This window comes from Microtus ochrogaster, chromosome 1 (genome assembly GCF_000317375.1).
Source record: "Microtus ochrogaster isolate Prairie Vole_2 chromosome 1, MicOch1.0, whole genome shotgun sequence".
Taxonomy (NCBI): Eukaryota; Metazoa; Chordata; class Mammalia; order Rodentia; family Cricetidae; genus Microtus; species Microtus ochrogaster.
The window spans coordinates 22157235-22175871 of record NC_022009.1 but is presented as its reverse complement, the minus strand read 5'-3'; the positions used below and the strand labels follow the sequence as shown (position 1 = coordinate 22175871).

Here is an 18637-nt window from a genome sequence, read left to right as displayed (position 1 = left end):
GACGACTGGTATACCTAGCCAGTTTCAGGCTAGCCAGGACTACATACAAAGTTTCTATCTCAAAAATAACTACAATAAAAAATGTTATAGGCAAGAAAATTAATTCAAAGAAATTTAGAATGTCTGTAATCCTTTCTCAGTAAAGAAAAATCTTGGAGAGCGGCAGGGGCCACTTACTTTGAGAGGAGACACTGCGTTAGTTGCCTGCAAGCCCCATGTCCTGAGCAGCACCAGTGGAGTGGCACTGGTTGAATAGAGTCTTTTCAACAGGTCAGTGGCAGCCAGAAGAGCAGTATTGTGACGCTGCCTGTCTGTTTCATAGCCTGTGAGGTGGCTCATGGAACCTGGAGTTAAAAAGCAGGAACAAAGGTCAAACCCTACTCAGCAGTAAAAGATCTCTTCCTCCTCCCAGTAGACACTACCACATCTTGCTGCCTAGGGCAATTTGGCAACCCTGACCTTTACATGATGTCAGGGTACCCGAATCCTTACCTAAGTCCTTCCCATTGAAGGCCGCTGTACTGAGATGACGAACCAAGCTGGAAATATCCCCAAAGCCCATGTTGACACCTTGTCCTGCAAGTGGATGGACTCTGTGGGCTGCATCACTAAGAATAAAGCAGCATTCAGATGTGGCCTCCAGCAACAGAGAAAGGAGTGGCCTGCCCCATTATGGTCTTACCCGATGAGTGCCACCCGAGGCCGGACGTACTCAGCAGCATGTCCCAGTCCCAGAGGAAAGAGGGCTCTGCTTTTAGCATCCACCTTGGCTATACTTGGGGGCAACTGACGAGCTGAGACCCTAGTGGGCTTCAGGAGGCTGACGACATAGTGCAACATGGTGCTGGCAGAGTCGACGAAGTCTGTGTGGTTAGCATCACTCCACTGCATGCCATCAGCCCCCAAATGGTGAAATTGGTTAGTGACTAGTAAACATCTAAGGCCTCAACCCCTGTATATAACCAATGCTAAAGGTAATACTGCTTAACATGCCTAAACGGGTCTTGTTCCTGAGTGACAAGCCCCTTAAAGCACATGCAAAACTCCATTTCCCAGTATTCCCCATGGGTTTTATCTCTGGGTTGGCCCCTGACTAGAACTGAACTTTACCTTTCACTAGTTCCCAGCAATAGCCACAGATTAGCTACAGTGAAGCTCACCTTATGTCTCTAAGCTTAGGTAAAGCGTAGAATGCCCTCCTACCTCTATCTCCCGGGAACACCTTTAAACCCTCCTCTCTGTCCGCATGCTATGCTCTGCATGCAGACATCTGTTACTGCACTTGTCATTCTCTCTCACTTGACTGTGCATCCTGGAGCTGATACATAGAAGGCTCTACCCGAAAGGTGCCATGCAGCACAGGAATATACAATGCATGAGCCACTAACCCTGGCAGGCCTTCACCAGCACAGCAGCCACAGCTTCTGTGGTTTTGCATTTCCTGTATGCCCTCATAATATCTAAACCAAGGACTGTACTGGCTAAGGGGAACCTGCACGATGACTCCTTTTCCCCGTCCCTCCAGTAGCTGGACAGGTGATACTCACAAAGGCAGAGTTGATGGCATCCACAAACTCTTCTTCATCCATGCTGACCAGCTCTGCGGCATGATCATGGGATGTGGACCAAACCAAGGAACTCAAGGTATCTGAGAGCTGTATCAAAAGAAGAGCATCAGCCTGGTGTGGTGGCGCATGCCTGTGAGCACAGCATACAGCAGGAGGAGTGTCAAGCCTACCTGGGGTATAGTCCTCAAAACAACAACAAAAACCTGCCTCTTCTGAACTTGGGTGTTTTCAATCATAAAGGAAACCAAGAAAAGGAAGCCATGCACGCATGGGACATAGTTCCTTTAAGCCAGGCTGAAGGAAAGTGAAGTTCCAAAGACTGAGGCTGGCTACCTTTGAGCTAACTGGCCGGAAGATCTCTTACCGGGAGCAGAGCAATAGGCCCTGAAGGGAGAAATCTTTGCCAGGCTACGTTGTTTTCTGTGGCCTAGAATGGAAAGAAAGTTCTTATAAGGGGTACTGAGTGCTAAGGAAAGGTCCCCAGATGACAGCTCCAGAGCTTACCTCTGATAAATGCAGAGTGGCCACCACAGCAGACTGGTCATAGGTCCAGCTAACATTCTGGATCCCAGCAGCTCGTCTTACTCCTGAGTTGTGCCCATCAGCACCAATCTGCGTGGACACAAGGGCCTACTAAGTCTTACAACCACTTCAAAATCAAACTGCTCCAGTGTCTTTGCCCTCCTGTCTAGTCCAGGTGGAATGGGAAACCATAAGGCTTGTCTCACTCACAGCCCTACAAGGACAGTCCTACAAAATGGGACCTCAGCCTGGGACCAAATATGGCTATCTGAACCAAGAGGTGCCAGCAACGGCCATATTCAACCAGAGTCTTTTGATATGTGAACTAGAAAAGACAGGCACAGAGTGGCCACTGCAGTTGAAAAAAGAAAAAGTTGGCGAGCAGAAAGAGAAACAAGGAAATGAGAGCCTCAAGGAGATGAATGGCACTGGGACTTAACATGGCCCAAGTTTCCAACACTCCTGGGAGGCCTGGTTATCCTATCCTAAGGTGGCCCATGAGGTTGCTTCACATAAAGCAACCATCTAGCTCAGAATGCCTTGAATAGGGGGTAGTCGTTCTATAAAGAATAACTTAAAGTCACCCCATGGTGTCCATCTGACAATACAGACTCTAGAATGTAAGGTATGGACATGCAAGACCCCTGACAAAGCAAGAATCTTCAACTACCAACAGTTTGGTCTGGAGGGTGCTGCCATCACCTAGGGTAATATGGACCCAAGGGCTGGAGTCTGTCATGGAAAACGGGGCAGGCCAGGCATAGTCAACAGCTTTGTTCCTGTAGAGAACCCTCACACGGTCTGCAAAAGGCAAAAGAGAAAGAAGCAAAACATTAGAAAGGTGGGTAAGGACTGAGCACAAACTGTAAGTGCCTAAAAGCAAGGCCCCTGGATAGCCCTGTCCTGTCATTTACTGGCAAGCAAGAAAAGCAAGAACTAAAAGTAAGTCAAATCATTAACAATCTGGCCCTGGAACTGCTGGTAAAGAGCAGAAGCCAGAGAACCATTCAATGTCAGAAAGATAACAAGAGCAAGTACTAGCTGGGCACAGTGGAGCATGCCTTTAATTCTAGCAGATGCAGGCACATCTTTTTGAGTTTGAGGCTAACCTGGTCTACAGAGGAAGTTCTAGGCTAGCCAGAGCTACACAGTGAAATCCTGACTCAACATCCCCATCCCCAACACAAATGAGAAAAAGAGAAAGAGAAAATTCTAGCATAGGCTCTCCTCCTAATTTTACTGTGTCTGAACGGGGGGGGGGGGGGGGGCATGATGACATGACACACACACACCACAGGCTGAAATATGTGTTATACCTCAAAAGATTTTCTTCTTGGGTGCTAAATTATAGTTAGATGAAGAAATAAACTCTGGTGCACAATCTCAGGGGACAATGGTAACAGATGACAGTGATGTAGGTAGATCAGTGGAAAAGCACGTGCCTAGCATGATGTAAATCCTAGGTTCAGTCCCAAGATATAGACACAGACAGACAGAGAGACAGACAGACACCAGACAGACAGACACACACAGACACACACAGACACACACAGACACACACACACACACACTGATTCTGGTGATGGAGCCTAAGGCCTAGACAACTAGACACTAGACAACCATTGAATATACCAGCAGTCCAAAATTTTGTTTTGTTGTTTCTCAAGACAGGGTTTCTTCGTGTAACCCTGGCTGTCCTGGAAACTCACTCTGTAGACCAGGCTGGCCTCGAACTCAGACATACACCTGCCTCTGCTTCTTAAATGCTGGAATTAAAGGTGTATACTACCACTGCTGCCCAACCCTAAATTATTTTTAAAAGCTAGATGGTGTCCCATTACATAAATGAATGAACAATATCCCATATAAAAAAAATTAACAAGCTGGGCTTGGCGGCACATGCCTCTAATTCTCGTATTTGGGAAGTAGTGGCAGGAAGACTAGGAGTTAAAGGCTAGCTGGAACTACATCGTGAGTTTAAAGTCAGTCTAAGCTACATGAGATCCTGTCTTACAAGACTCAAAGAAAAAAAGCAAAACTCATATAAATTGCTCCCAGTTTTTCTCTCACTTGAATCCCAAGATATTATACATAGAGGAATTCATATATCTCCTAAGTAGTTTATATCCAGAACATGCATAGAACTCTTCTAACTAAAAAACAAAAAAATGACCCATTTTTAAATGTGCAAAAGATTTTCAACAGATATTTCTCTAAAGCAAACATACAAATAATCACAGGACGTTATTAATGTTATTACTCACTAAGTAAACAGATTCAATGTGCAAAAGTATAATGGGCCACACTAGGACTGCTGTAAGTTAAAAGTATGATGGGCCACACTAGGGCACTGTAAGTTAAAAGCCAGCACTGAGAAGGATGTGGAGAAAGTGAGCCACTTAAACCAGGGGAAGGTGAACGATGCATCCTCTAGAAATGGTCTGGCGATGCCTGAGAATGTTAAATACAGAATTATGATGTGACTATGCAACTCCACTTCCAAGTGAGGAAAACACATGTTGCTGGGCCTGCTTCTGCAAGCTACTTGTGAGGCCGAGACAAGCAGTTACAACTTAGAACCTGCCTAGACTACAGAGTGAGTTTAAAGCCAGCCTGAGCAACCTGCTGAGACCCTGTGAGCTGGGAAAATAGCTGAGAGTAGAGAGATTGCCTAGCTTTTAAGACCCTGCATTCAATCCTGCGTCCTGGAGAACACATAAAACAACAAACCATCACACAAACCAGTCACGACATTATTCATCAACTGCCCAAAGTGGAAAAACACAAATTCTATTAACTGATGAATAAATAAATACAATTTGATATATCCATACAATAAAACATTATTAGCGATAAAAAGAAGAGTATTACTAGTTCACGCTGCAATGTGACTGACTCTAACCCCTAATCCAGTGTGGCTCACTTCTGAGCTGCTGAGAACAGACAGCTCTAGAAAGATAAAAGCAAAGGTTCAGTAAGAATGAGGAATGACAATAAGGTGTGAGGTTTCCTTCTGAGTGATGGAGATGTTCTAAAGGATCCTGAGGCAACAGATGCACAACTCTATAGATACACTGAAAGTCACCGAGTTACACAGGTAAAATGGGAGAATTTTATGGTATTCAAGTTTATTCAAATAAAGCTGGTAAAAAGAAAGGTAAATCCTAAAAGAATCCCCCCCCCCTTTTTTTTTTCTTGAAAAGACCTCACTATGTATCCCTGATTGGCCTGGAATTCACTATTCAGTCCTGGCTGGCTTCAAATGCCAGACCTGCCTGCCTCTGTCTCCCGAGTGCTGGCATTAAAGGTGTGCCACCACATCTGGCCATCGGGCTATTCAGTATCTGTAAAAGGGCCTTTTATAAGAGGCTACAAGAGGTCTTTTCTTTATTTTTTTTTTTTTTTTTTTGGTTTTTCGAGACAGGATTTCTCTGTGGTTTTGGAGCCTGTCCTGGAACTAGCTCTTATAGACCAGGCTGGTCTCGAACTCACAAAGATCCGCCTGCCTCTGCCTCCCAAGTGCTGGGATTAAAGGTGTGCGCCACCACCACCCAGCGGGTCTTTTCTTCTGACAAGTACATAGGCAATCATTTCCCAGAGAGGAATGGAGATGGCAGCTCACCTGCCACAGCCTCCAGCTGCTTGGTGAGAGCACACATGATGACGTCATTTTCCACTATGTAGCCCATGTCATCTAAGTTATCCCTATCGAACATGATCAAGGCCTCTGAGCAGGAGTCCCACACCTGCAAACACAAAGAAAAGTGCATTAACTCTAAAGAAAATGAAACACAATTCCAACCCCAAGCCAGATGTGGCTTTCCAGAATGAGGTAGCACATCCCAGTCTGTCGGCTGTCAGCCTCTTTGGCAGGATACAAGGTGAGAAGCCTCAGAATCAGGAATGGTGGGCACACCTATGAGCCCAGTGCTTGGGCACTTGTCACAGGTGACTACTGATCAGGCAAGACCCAGCTACAAAACAAGTTCAAGGAAAGTCTGAGCTACCTGAGCCATTACCACAAAAAGACCAAGCTAATTAATTAAAAAGAAAGTAGATTATTAGCCGGGCAGTGATGGCGCATGCCTTTAATCCCAGTACTCAGGAGGCAGAGGCAGGTGGCGGATCTCTCTGAGTTCGAGGCCAGCTTGGTCTATAGAGAGAGTTCTAGGATAGGCTCTAAAGCTACAGAGAAATACTGTCTCGAAGAAAATAAACAACAACAACAACAAAAACTGTAAGTCAATTCGCAAGAATGCCTTCCCACACTGAATTTAAATTTTAATTCATGCCAGGCAGTGGTGGTGCACGCCTTGAATCTCAGCCCTCAGGAGACAGTGGCAGGCAGATCTCTGTGAATTTGAGGTCAGCCTGGTCTACAGAGCATGTTCCAGGACAGGCTCCATAGCTATCTCAAAAAAAAAAACAAACAAACAAACAAACAAAACAAAAAACAAAAACAAATTGATTCATAAAACGTCCAGAGAAAGCAGACTCTAACAAGGTAACATAAGACATCAAGACATCACGACATACCGACAAAATTAAGAGAAAGGAGGTACCTGCATCCGCCGGAAGGCTTTGCACCGCATATTGCAGATGTGGTCCCATGCACCAAAACCTAAAAAAAAACACACAGTGACCTCACATGGACCTCTGCTCCTGGGCTCCTTTGTGTCTCTCCAACTGCTAAGCAGGAGGTTGTTTTCAGTGTTTTTCAAAAGCAGAAGGGAAAAGCTCTTCAAACTGTCAGGGTCAAGCCCTTCAGCTCTCTGCTCCAGATCACACAGCACGAAGACGCCAAAAGGCCAGAGCACAGTAAAGCAGTAATAATAAAAAAGGAAAAGTAAGTAGCATCAGCCTTTTTCCTTGCTAGCTATTATTAGCTATGAACATTCTAAAGACTGTTTTCTTCATCTCTTCATGGCACCAAGTACATTTGTGCTTTGAAGCAATATTTACTGAGCATCTAAGAAGGGCCAATTATAATTTTAGATCCAGAGTAGATCAAACAAATTCCCATGTGCAGCTGATATTTTAGCTGAAGAGACAGACAACATTAACATGCACATAATATAATGTCAGGACAGCCAGGGCAGTTACACAGAGAAACCCTGTCCTGAGAAACTATAAAGAAAGGGAAAGAAAAGAAAAGGATCTATAGGAACTAAGGAGGTAACTCCATACATGTAGTGGTTATGCCTCATATCATCCCAGCAGTTGGGAGGTAGAAGCAGAGGGACCAGCATTCAAGATTAAGTTCAAGGCCAGATTCTATCTTTGAAAAAAGAAAAGAAGGGGGCTGGAGAGATGGCTCAGTGGTTAAGAGCACTGCCTGCTCTTCCCAAGGTCCTGAGTTCAATTCCCAGCAACCACATGGTGGCTCACAACCATCTGCAATGAGATCTGATGCCCTCTTCTGGCCTGAAGGCATACCTTCAGACAGAATACTGGGAATACTGTATACATAATAAATAAATAAATAAATAAATAAATAAATAAATAAATAAATAAATAAATAAATAAAATCTTTAAAAAAAAAAAAAGAAAAGAAAGAAAGAAAAAGAAAAAAGAAAAGAAGCCAGCCTCTAGTCCCAGCACTCAAGAGGCAGGGCCAGGCAGATTTCTGAGTTCAAGGCCAACCTGGTCTCCAAAGCAAGTTTCAGGAGAATGAAGAAAGAAAGAAAGCACAAGCAAGCTATAGCTAAAGTGACTGAAGAGTTTAATTCTAGATAGAACGGTGTCAGGTAGGATAGCCTGATGGAGTACCACATAGCACAGACAGACATTCATCTACATCCCAAAAAAAGACCATTAAAATGCAGACTCCCCAGCCCGCCTGAGGCCTGACTTGGAATAGAGTGAATGTAGGGGACTAAATAATAATGGTCTAACATCATAAATGAGGTGACATGATGGATCCACGTGTCTCGAGATGTCCTCTCCAGACCAAGACTTGACACTGTCCACTTCAGCCGCCCTCATCTTCAGTTATGACCACTGCCAAGCCTACCTGCTCACTCCCCACTGCGAGCTTCCTCTCCCCTGCTCTGGGGACTGACCTATGGGCCTACTCTGTGCCCCGTGGGAAAGCCGAGAGGAGAGGAGGCAGGACCAGGAGGCAGGCTCATCTACTCACTACTGAGCAGGGTTGCAGAGCCAGGGGAGATGGAGCTGACTCTGTTGCTGTAAGTGTCTGACAGTTTCTCCAGTACTTTCTTTGGACCTGCCTCTAGCAACAGGATTTTCTTGTCACGAAAATGAATGTCATGTCCTAAAAAAGAAGAATTAACATTTTAATTAATTTTAGGAATTTAAGTACAAGGACTAAATTACACAGTAGGGCAACTACAACTAATAACAATGCTGCACACTTCTAAAGAGAGCAGAATTTTCAAAGTTTTCATCATAAAGAAATAATAAATGCTTAAGGAAATGTTTAAGCAGACTTAAAATTATGTATGTGTGTATCAAACATTACAAGTTACACCGTTAATAAGTATACTTTTTATGCTTTAAGATTTCAATCAGAAACAAATAGAAACCAGCTATGGTAGCTCACACCTGTAATCCTAGCACCTAGAGGCTAAGGTGGGATGTTTGCTGTTGTGTGATATTTTCATTGTGTTCTGACAAGTAAAGCTTGCTTGGAGTCAGAAAGTGATAAGGTGAACAGAAACAGGACCCTTTCTGGTTGGAGAAACGGAAGAGGTAGGAAGGGACTGTGGCACTCTCTCTGCTTCTCTGATTGGTCAAGTTTTTTACCCTGATATCTCACTATTGGTTTTTACTGATAAGATTAATTAGATTTATGCTTCAGGATACCATGATTTTCCAGTCAGCCTAGGATACAGAATGAGAACACGTCTCAAAAACAAACAAAGCACAAAACACCAACAAAAACAAAAGAGACGAACTAGTCTCATAACCTTGGATGTGAAGTTTCTAGGCTGGGGACACAGACAGTGGTGGCATATGCCTTTAATCCCAGCACTCAGGAGGCAGAGGCAAGCGGATCTCTGTGGGTTCGAGATCAGCCTGGTCTATAAGAGCTAGTTCCAGGACAGGCTCCAAAGCTACAGAGAAACCCTGTCTTGAAAAACCAAAAAAGAATGGATTTAAATGTACTAGGGAATTATGCAGGGAACTGTTCCCAAACTCAGATGTGAGAGGGAACTACACGCATGAAACACAAGTTAGTTGCATGTCTGAAGAGGAATAAAGACAGAGTGAACTTAAAGGGAAAATTAATAAAAATTTAATAAAATTTAAAAAATTTAATAAAAGCCTACATGAATTAGGAGTGTGTTTGGAATCTCAGCTTTAGGGAGGTAGATGGGGGAGGGGTGCCACTTCAAGTTCCAGACCAGCCAGGACTACAGAATAGAACCTCATTTCAAAAGAATAAATAAACAAAAGCCTAATGAAAATGTCTTATATATTGTTTGTGGTTTTTTTTGGACAGAGGGTTTTATACACTTGATGCTAACCTGAATCAACTTATAACTGCAGAAAAGGCAAATTACAGACAGGAGGCTGGAGACTGGCTCTTTAGGGCTGAGAGGATAACTTCTAATGAGCTCCAAGATGTTTTTTTGTTTTATTTCTAAGAATAAGGAAAGTGTACTAAAACTTACTGTGTTGATTTTTTTTTGGGGGGGGTTCGAGACAGGGTTTCTCTGTAGCTTTGGAGCCTGTCCTGGAGCCTGTCCTTGTAGGCCAGGTTGGCCTGGAACTCACAGAGATCCGCCTGCCCCTGCCTCCTGAGTGCTGGGATTAAAGGTGTGCGCCACCACCGCCCGGCTACATAACTCTGCGAATGTATTAAAAAAACAGATTGGAGGGGGCTGGAGAGATGGCTCAAAGGTTAAGAGCATTGCCTGCTCTTCCAAAGGTCCTGAGTTCAATTCCCAGCAACCACATGGTAGCTCACAACCATCTGTAATGAGGTCTGGTGCCCTCTTCTGGCCTTCAGGCATACAGACAGAAAAAAATACACAGATCGGACTGCATGCTGCTTTAAGTGGGCGGGCTTACAACTATGTGAACTGTCCTGTGAGCAGCTTTAGGGCCGGGAGCCTTTAATCCCAGTCCTAGGGAGAAAGAAGCAGGCAGATCTCTGAGTCCAGTTTGGTCTGTTATCCAATACTACAAGGCGCATAAATTCTGGGCAGTTCCCACGGGGCGGAATGACTTATAAGGCCCGCCCACTTTTGATCCTATAGGACTGAAGCATCGTGCTCATTCCTGTGGGTCCGAGGGCTCCCCTGGGAGGGAAGCGAGCAAACCACCAGGTCCAGCTGTGAGCATGTCCGTCCCTCCGCAGCCCAGTTCCCCGCCAGCCACTGCCGGGGTGCACCTACCCAGGGCACAAGCCATGGCAGCGCCCACCAGGCCTCCTCCTGACACCACCACATCGTACACGGTGTCTGCCGAGGAGCAGGCCCATCGCCGACAGGCAGCTAGAGAGCGTCGTCCGGCCTCAAGCGGCGCGCTACTCCACCAGCGGACACACAGCAAACCGGTCATCGAGCCAGTGCGGGCCGCCATAATGACTCGCGCTCGCGCCTGCGCCCTGGACTCTCCAAGCACTCGCCTGGGTAGCACTTCCGGGACAGAGTCGTTCAACCCTGAGCCGCTTCAGGCCTATCTTCGGAACCGGAAGTAAAATGGGCGGATAAACTAAGCCAATCAGAAAGTGGCTCCTGACTCCTTGGGCGGAACAGACTGGACACTGGAAACCATTCCGAGGCTAGCGCTACAAAGGGGCGTGGCTACCAGTGTCTCGCCGGCCGCGCTGCTGTCACCGCCGCTGTCGCCGCTGCTTCTGGTTAGGAAGATGACTGTGGGGAAATCTGCCGGGGCGCCCGAATGCGCCGAGTGGAGGCGTGAGGTGAGCGGAGAAAGGAGGAAGCAGGATGCCTCAGAAAGGAATCCCCAAGAGGGGAAACTGTTTGGTGTTGCCGTGGAGACAGAGTCAGGGGCGTGTCACTGAAGGGCGTGGAATTACAATTACTTGTGCTTAGGTGTTGAGGGACTCTGTCTTGGGAACTTGAACCGCTTGCTTCTAGTACGAGGCTCTGACATCGGGGAGCGTAGCTATAACAAACACGAATTAACCTTGAAAATATTGAAGTGATATCCAGCTTCATATAAGTATCCAGAAAAGGCAAACCTAAGGAGCAAGTCTTTGCGTGCTACTGAGGAAGAGGGGAGAAACAGGGAGAGGCTTCCAAAGGCTGCCAAGGTTTTGTTGTTGTTTTAGAGTAAGGAAATGTACTGTAGTGATGAATGCGCAGCTTTGCGGATATACTAAGGTTCATTCAACTGTATGTGTGTCTACTCTCAACCTCATTTTCTAGAAAACAAGACAGATTAAACAATTTCCCCCAAATCTATAAAGACCAAAGGTAGGCTGCTGGTTGCTTAGGGCTGACAGAGTGAGAAACAATTTGCGATGGTTAAGGGAAATTAAAAAATAGCTACTAAAGGCTATAGTGTTTCTTTAGGACCATTGTTCTCAACCTGAGAGTCCTGGCCCCTTTGGGGGGCATATGACCCTTTCCTAGGGATGGGATAGCAGATATTTACATCAGGATTCACAACAGTAGCAAAATTACAGCTGTGAAGAAACACTACAAATAACTTTATGTGGCTGGAGAGACAGCTCAGAGGTTAAGAGCACTGAGCCATCCTGAGTTCAATTCCCAGGATCCACATGGTGGCTCATAGCCATCTGTAATGAGACCAGGTACCCTCTTCTGGCCAGCAAGCATATAGACAGAAAACTATATACATAATAAATAAATAAATAAATCTTTAAAAAAAACTATGATTGGGGGTCAGCCCAACATGGGGAACCATATTAAGGGGTCACAGTATTAGGAAGGTTGAACCACTGCTTTACTGCTTTAGGGGAAGGAAGAAAATGTTCTGAATTACACTGTGAGAATTAAGCAATTCTGCTTATATTAGAGCCAGTGCCTTAAAGAATTGAGTTGTATACCGTGGGCATTGTGTTTCGGTAACATTTTTAAAAAGAAAGAGTCAGCGTTATGGCTCAGACCTGTAATCCCAACAACTCAAGAGACTAAAGATCAAGAGTTCAAGGTCACCCTTTGACCCTGTCACGATGATGGAGCGAGGGAGAGAAGGAAAGGGGGAGAGAGAATTGAGCCCTGGATCACATGCTCTTCAGCAACGGAGCTAGGGGCACAGCACACACAGATCTTTAACCCAGATGGACGGCTCCAATTGCAACTAAGCATCTATCTTCCCCTCCTGGCCTAGTTCCTGCCAACCTAAGGGCATGTCAGGCCAGTCCTCCAGCCACACCTGCTTCTTCCTGTCACTTCAAGATTCACTTGAGGAAATAAAAATCAGCCTAAAACTGAAAATCAGACATTCCTGACCTCAATGGTCCAGTTCTGCTCTCAATTTTATTTTTTTTATTTTTTTATTTTTTTAAAGATTCATTTATTTATTATGTATACAACATTCTGCCTCCATGTATGCCCGCACACCAGAGGAGGGCGCCATATCTCAGTACAAATGGTTGTGAGCCGCCATATGGTTGCTGGGAATTGAACTCATGACCTCTGGAAGAGCAGCCAGTGCTCTTAACCTCTGAGCCATCTCTCCAGCCCCCTGCTCTCAATTTTATAATGGCAGCAAAGTAGCATGCATTCAGTAGGAACAAGACTTTAAACTTTTATTTTCTACTCGTGTGGTACTGGGGACTGAGCCTAGGGGACTAGCCCTGTGCATAGGTAAGTGTTCCGCTGTGGAGCCAAAGCCCTGCCCCAGATTTTCAGTCTTTCTCTGAATAGCCATAGGATCCCTGTGTTGGGCAGTGGCTGTGACTTGCAGTTCCTAGTGAGTCACACAATCAGGAGAGTAGCACACTGATGCTAAAACTCTGTCCCCGCACATTTGCTATAGTTTTCCTGGAGGCTATGCTACGAGTTGATGAATTTAATCCTGATTATTGGTACATCCTGGTGACCTCAGATGTGTATCCGCAGAAAAGCTTTCCCAGGGCACATTTGTGTTATCTTGTCCTCAACGAGAATACAAGCTTCACGACATAGTAGGCACCCGGCCCAAATGTTCTTATATACACATGGATGAACGTGTTTTTGGTGCTGGTGCTTCACAGTGCTAGGCAAGGGCTCAGCCGCTGAGTTGGGTGTTCTACTCTCATGTTGCTCTTTCACCTAGACACATCGTTCCTGATGTCAATCATCCTTTCCTGGTGACGGTGTGGAAGTTGGCTAGGATGTGAGGAAAGTAAGGCTGTCCATGGGGAAATAAGAAGAGGAAGATGGGGAACAATTAGGTTAATCCCAAATCACCCTGGGAACAGAGGGTAGCCAAGGTCACGGGGAAGGTCACGGGCAGGCATCCTGGAGCACTGAGAACAGAATGTGTGCTTCCCTTGTTACTCAAGGTGCTCTTCCTGCTGAGCGGAGCAGGGAACTGGCATTAGCTCTTCTGCACGGTCCCTACCCATAGACAGGCATATAATACATTATATTGGGAAATGGCTTTTGAGTGAAGAACACATCTTACTTTTCTTTGCCCCTTCTTAGTCCCTAATATACCGGGCCTTATTCAAAGCAAGGTTAAAGTCATTTTTGCGTCTCTCTGAAATTACAGTTTAACTCACTATTGTTTTTTTCTTTTGTTTTAGATATTTCCCCCCAAATCTTCTTCAGACACTGAGCCAGAAGATGAGCTGTCTGAAGAAGGGCTGGTTTTGCCCAGAGCTGGAAAACTCCACGAGTTCCTCAGCCCAGAGGAGGAAACAGATTCTGCTTCTGACTCCACTGGGAGCTTTTCTAGGACCTTACAGGCTGGAAAGCAGAAAGGCCGGTGGAGTCGGCTGGAGTCTCTGTGTCAGTCTGACCCAGACAGTGGTCAGGACGGCTCTGAGGAAGAGGAAGACTTAGAGACTTTCTTCCAAGACAAGAGCAGGGGGAAGCCACAGGTCCGGGACCCTCCATCTCTTCGGTAAGACACTGCACTCAGTGACTGCGCATTCCGGCACTGCAGGCCAGTCGTTCCATAGCTCAGGACCCTTGCTTTCCCTGTCAGACCACCTCTGGAAGTTGTCATTCATCTAAGACCCAGCCCAGAGTTAGCTCTGGGATCCAGCCTCACACTGCGATTCTTTTGAATAATGCTATTTTCTGTCTATGGGTGTTCTGCCTGCATGTGCTGTGTACCATGTATTTGCCTAGTGACCGTGGAGAACAGAAGAACGTTGGGTTCCCCGGAACTGAAGGTACAGACAGCTCTGAGCAAACACTCTTAACTGCTGAACCATCTCTCCAGCCCGCGTGTTTTGAGTCTTACCTGGCCATCCATCCTAAATAACTCTGGGCAGCACTTGCTTAGTTGAAGCACAGGAATGACCCATGGGATTCCTTTCCCAGACAGTCTTTCCTCCAAGAGTGACAAGGTTCATTGCCTGTGGCCAAGTCTGCCAATGCGTATATGCTCTATCTTTTATGTTTGTTTCCTGTCTTTTTGAGACATAGTCTCATATACTGCAGGCTGACCTTAAACTCCTGAGTTTCCTTCCAGTTACACCTGTCAAGGGCTTGGATTACAGGCTTCCGCCACCACACTAGCCTTTATCTCATTTAATATGTACTCTCTTTCCAATAAGCTCATGAGTGGATATTATTTTTGCCACTCTACATGGGAAATCCAAACACCTCAAGACTTGAATTGGATCCCTTGACTCTGCAGTCCTGTGCTACCCCATTGCACTGTTTATCTTAGGCAGTTATCAGAATGCAAAGTGGCAATTCATGCATGAATTCTTAGGGGATAGTTTCCATTGGGCCTCTGAGATTGCCTGTGGCAAGAAGGGAAGCCTTTGGGGCTTTGGGGCCAAGGCTAAGAAGCCTCTTGGTTATGATATGCTGGGCAGGGAGGATGGTGTGGTGAGGGATGGGGTGAGGCACTAGCCTCCTGACTGCAGGCTCTCACAGTGCAGCTTTCTCCTCAGGTGTGGCTCCATGAGGCGCTGCAGCTCCATGACCAGCCTTCCTTGTGACTTTGCCAAGACACAGAACCTGCCAGCCTCAGACTCTGGGCCTCCCTCCCAGCACAGAAGTGTCTGCTCCTGGGCATCCTCCATCACTGTCCCTCAGCCCTTCCGCATGACACTGCGGGAGGCCCAGAAGAAGGCCCGGTGGCTGGCCTCACCTGCCTCCTTTGAGCAGGAGAGGCTGCAGGCCCAGAAACAGGGGCAAGAGGAGTCCGAGTGCTTTCGGCAGTTCCGGGCCCAGCCTGTGCCGGCGCATGTCTACCTCCCACTCTACCAGGAGATCGTGGAGCGCAGCGAGGCACGGAGGCGTGCAGGGATCCAGAAGAGGAAGGAGCTGCTTCTCTCCTCCTTGAAGCCCTTCAGCTTCCATGAAAGGAAAGAGCAGAAAAGGGAAGCTGCTCCACAGACAGACTCGGCTGCAGTGGCTCAGGCCAAGGTCCCCCCAAAGAAGGCCACTAGAAGGATCCCCAAGGCTGTTCTGGAACCAGCCCTTGGGGACAAACTCCAGGGTAAGGATACAGAGGCGCTACAGAGATGTACATGAAGGTTCAGGGACTCCACTGGTGTGGGGATTACCCCATGCAGTCGGTGTAGGCCAGCAGAGAGGACTGGGTCTGTCCGCAGTGGCTCTCCCCCTTCCTAATGCTGTGACCCTTTACTGCTGTTCTTCATGCTGTGCGTGCTGTGCTGACCCCAACCAGAAAAGTATTTCATTGCTACTTCATAATTGTCATTTTGCTACTGTCATGAATTGTAATATAAAATCTGATATAAAGGCTATCTCAACCCACCGGTTGAGACACACTGGTCTATAGAGTGGTCCTACAGCAACCCCCCTCCTTGACCTTTCTCTGTAAGTACACGTGGAAACCTCTGGAGCAGCATAGGTACAGAAGCAAAGGTCACTACATAAAGGACCTCCATCAGCCAGTACCACTTCCAGCCTGCTGCCTGTGGGAGGACCACCTGTCCCTCCCTCACCCTGGAGAGGGACTAACCATTGGGGGAATGGTTGTTAACATTCCCCTATTATCTACCACCAACTTTAGTGTTTAAATGAGGGTAAGTTTGGCCCGTGGTTGCCTTGCCTGTAATCCCACCTTCTCAGGAGGTCAAGGCAGCAGGGTTTAGATAAATTGGAGACCAATCTGGGCTGCACAGTGAGAGTCTGTCTCCAAAAAAGGGGAGAGTGTCCTCCAGACTTATCGCCTCTCCTCTTCCTTCACTGCCCTCTCACAGAAGCAGAGCTCCTCAGGAAAATTCGAATCCAGATGCGAGCCATGGACATGCTCAAGATGGCTTCGTCCCCCATCAGCACGTCCAGTAGCCAGACTCCCCGCACAGCTACCCGCACCCAGGAGGAAAAGCTGAGCTTTCTACAGACAGAATTCGGATTCCAGCCTCGGGTGAACCCTGGGGTCCCTGACTACGAGGGCCTTTACAAGGCTTTCCAGAAAAGAGCTGCCAAGAGAAGGGAGACCCGGGAGACAACACGAAACAAGCCCTTCCTGCTACGGACGGCCAGCCTGTGCCACACTCCACGGCCCTGTGATGTCGCTACTGCTGAAGGCGGGAAAAAGAGAACCCAGGCAAGTGGCAGGGAGGGCCAGGGTCTGAGGCCTGATGTGCAAATAGAGTAGGCCCAGGTCTCAAAGGAAGGCAGTTACCTTGACATTTTTCTTTTTCTGTTTTGACCACCTGCTCAGTTGCATTCAGATCCACATTTGTTTTTAAGATTTATTTATTTTGAATACAGTGTTCTGCCTGCACGATAGAAGAGGGCACCAGATCTCATTACAGATGAGTGTGAGCCCATGTGGTTGCTGAGAATTGAACTCAGGACCACCGGAAGAGCAGTTAGTGTTCTAAAGGTCTGGGCTGTCTCTTCAGCCCCCAGCAGATCCACATTCTGTAAACTGAAAACAAGAGCACACCTTTCCCACCTCCCTAGAGGGATTTCTGCAGATGTAAGTCCAAGCAAGCCTGAGAGCCCAGTCTGTCTTGGCTTTGTGTCCTGTCGCTGTGATAGAATACATTGACCAGAGCAGCTCCTTCTAGCTCGTAGTCCCAGGTTGCAGTCTGGTACAGCTGGGAAGTCACAGTGGCAGGAATTGAAGCAACTTGTCGTATTTATAGTCAAGAGCAAAGAGCAAGTGGACACACACTCGTGCTCACTCTTTATGCACGCACACAACTGGTGGGTCTCCCCCACTTTAATTAACATAATTAAGACAACCCCATGGACACGCCCCCAGACTACCTGATCCAGATTCTCTTCCCAGTGATTCTAGAGTAGATTAGATGGACAAAGCTAAACACACAATTATTAAAAACATTAGGATTGGGGGCCGGGCGGTGGTGGCGCATGCCTTTAATCCCGGCACTCGGGAAGCAGAGGCAGGCGGATCTCTGTGAGTTCAAAACCAGCCTGGTCTACAAGAGCTAGTTCCAGGACAGGCTCAAAAGCTACAGAGAAACCCCGTCTCAGAAAAAAAAAAAAACCCATATCAAAAAAATAAACAAAAACATTAGGATTGGTATGCAAGTTTGGGCTTTATAACTAAATAAGATCTTGTTCTCCTTACCCCAGGGGTGGAGGAAATAAATATTCTCATTTCTAGTCCTTCAATGAAACTGAACCCTAATTAGGATAGAAACTAATTGCATTGGCTGGAAAGATGGCTCAGTGGATAAGAGCAGTGGTTGCTCTTTCAGAGGCCCTGAGTTCAATTCCTAGCAATTACAGGGTAGTTCACAACCATCTGTAGTGAGATCTGGTGCCCTCTTCTGGCCTTTAGGCATACATGAGACAGAATACTGTATACATAATGAATAAATAAATCTTAAAAAAAAAGGAAGAAGAAGCTTGGTGGCGCATGCCTTTAATCCTAGCACTCGGGATGCAGAGGCAGGCAGATCTCTGTGAGTTCGAGACCAGCCTGGTCTACAAGAGCTAGTTCCAGGACAGGCTCTAAAACTACTGTCTTGAAAAACAAAAAACAGGGAACTTGATCGGGGGAGGGGGAGGGAAATGGGAGGCGGTGGCGGGGAGGAGGCAGAAATCCTTAATAAATAAATAAAATAAAAAAAAAACAAAAAATAAAGAAAAAACGATTTGTTTAAAAAAGAAAAAAGAAAAACTAATTTCATGTTGTCACCAATGCCAGCTCTTCTTTCGTGTAGAAGTCCCCTCAGCCAGACGCTACCCCCTTGCCAAGGAGTCATTCTCTGAGTGGTCTTGCTTCCTCTTCTGCCAACACCCTCCCTGTGCACATCACAGATGCTACCAGGAAGAGGGAGTCTGCAGTCAGGTGAGTAAGGAGGTCACAGCAGACCCATGGCAGAACTAGAGCTGGTCCTGCTGCTGGGTCTCTTCTGCCATTATCAGAGACACCTCAAGGGGCTGGAGGTATTCTCTGATGGGGTGGGAATATGTGCTCCCATCCAACAAATCCTTTTTTTTTTTTTTTTTTTTTTTTGGTTTTTC

The 18637-nt window shown here is 46.5% G+C and overlaps 2 protein-coding genes and 1 long non-coding RNA gene across 4 annotated transcripts in view; 1 reads left to right on the top strand and 2 right to left on the bottom strand.

Annotated features, from left to right (window-relative positions):
- Positions 1 to 10660, bottom strand: part of Coq6 (coenzyme Q6, monooxygenase) — an 11810-nt gene extending 1150 nt beyond the window's left edge. Inside the window, exons 1-11 of the mRNA XM_005343335.2 lie at positions 10454 to 10660; positions 8230 to 8364; positions 6653 to 6711; positions 5713 to 5836; positions 2761 to 2891; positions 2073 to 2180; positions 1933 to 1995; positions 1548 to 1655; positions 683 to 885; positions 493 to 608; positions 178 to 344 (exon numbers count right to left, since the gene is read on the bottom strand). Coding sequence (XP_005343392.1) covers positions 178 to 344; positions 493 to 608; positions 683 to 885; positions 1548 to 1655; positions 1933 to 1995; positions 2073 to 2180; positions 2761 to 2891; positions 5713 to 5836; positions 6653 to 6711; positions 8230 to 8364; positions 10454 to 10640 — 1401 coding nt within the window. The 5' untranslated portion in view covers positions 10641 to 10660. The remainder of the gene's footprint in view (positions 1 to 177; positions 345 to 492; positions 609 to 682; positions 886 to 1547; positions 1656 to 1932; positions 1996 to 2072; positions 2181 to 2760; positions 2892 to 5712; positions 5837 to 6652; positions 6712 to 8229; positions 8365 to 10453) is intronic.
- Positions 1 to 17009, bottom strand: part of LOC101993754 — a 21520-nt gene extending 4511 nt beyond the window's left edge. The window contains exons 1-2 of the long non-coding RNA XR_003377118.1: positions 16997 to 17009; positions 16936 to 16940 (exon numbers count right to left, since the gene is read on the bottom strand). This is a non-coding gene — a long non-coding RNA (uncharacterized LOC101993754). The remainder of the gene's footprint in view (positions 1 to 16935; positions 16941 to 16996) is intronic.
- The window catches only part of Fam161b (FAM161B, centrosomal protein), a 13138-nt gene continuing 5364 nt past the window's right edge, over positions 10864 to 18637 (top strand). The window contains exons 1-5 of one of the 2 annotated variants that reach the window (XM_013345968.2): positions 10864 to 10983; positions 13783 to 14102; positions 15109 to 15659; positions 16390 to 16739; positions 18334 to 18461. In XM_013345968.2, coding sequence (XP_013201422.1) covers positions 10930 to 10983; positions 13783 to 14102; positions 15109 to 15659; positions 16390 to 16739; positions 18334 to 18461 — 1403 coding nt within the window. In that variant the 5' untranslated portion in view covers positions 10864 to 10929. The remainder of the gene's footprint in view (positions 10984 to 13782; positions 14103 to 15108; positions 15660 to 16389; positions 16740 to 18333; positions 18462 to 18637) is intronic. The other variant, XM_013345971.2, reaches the window with a different exon arrangement.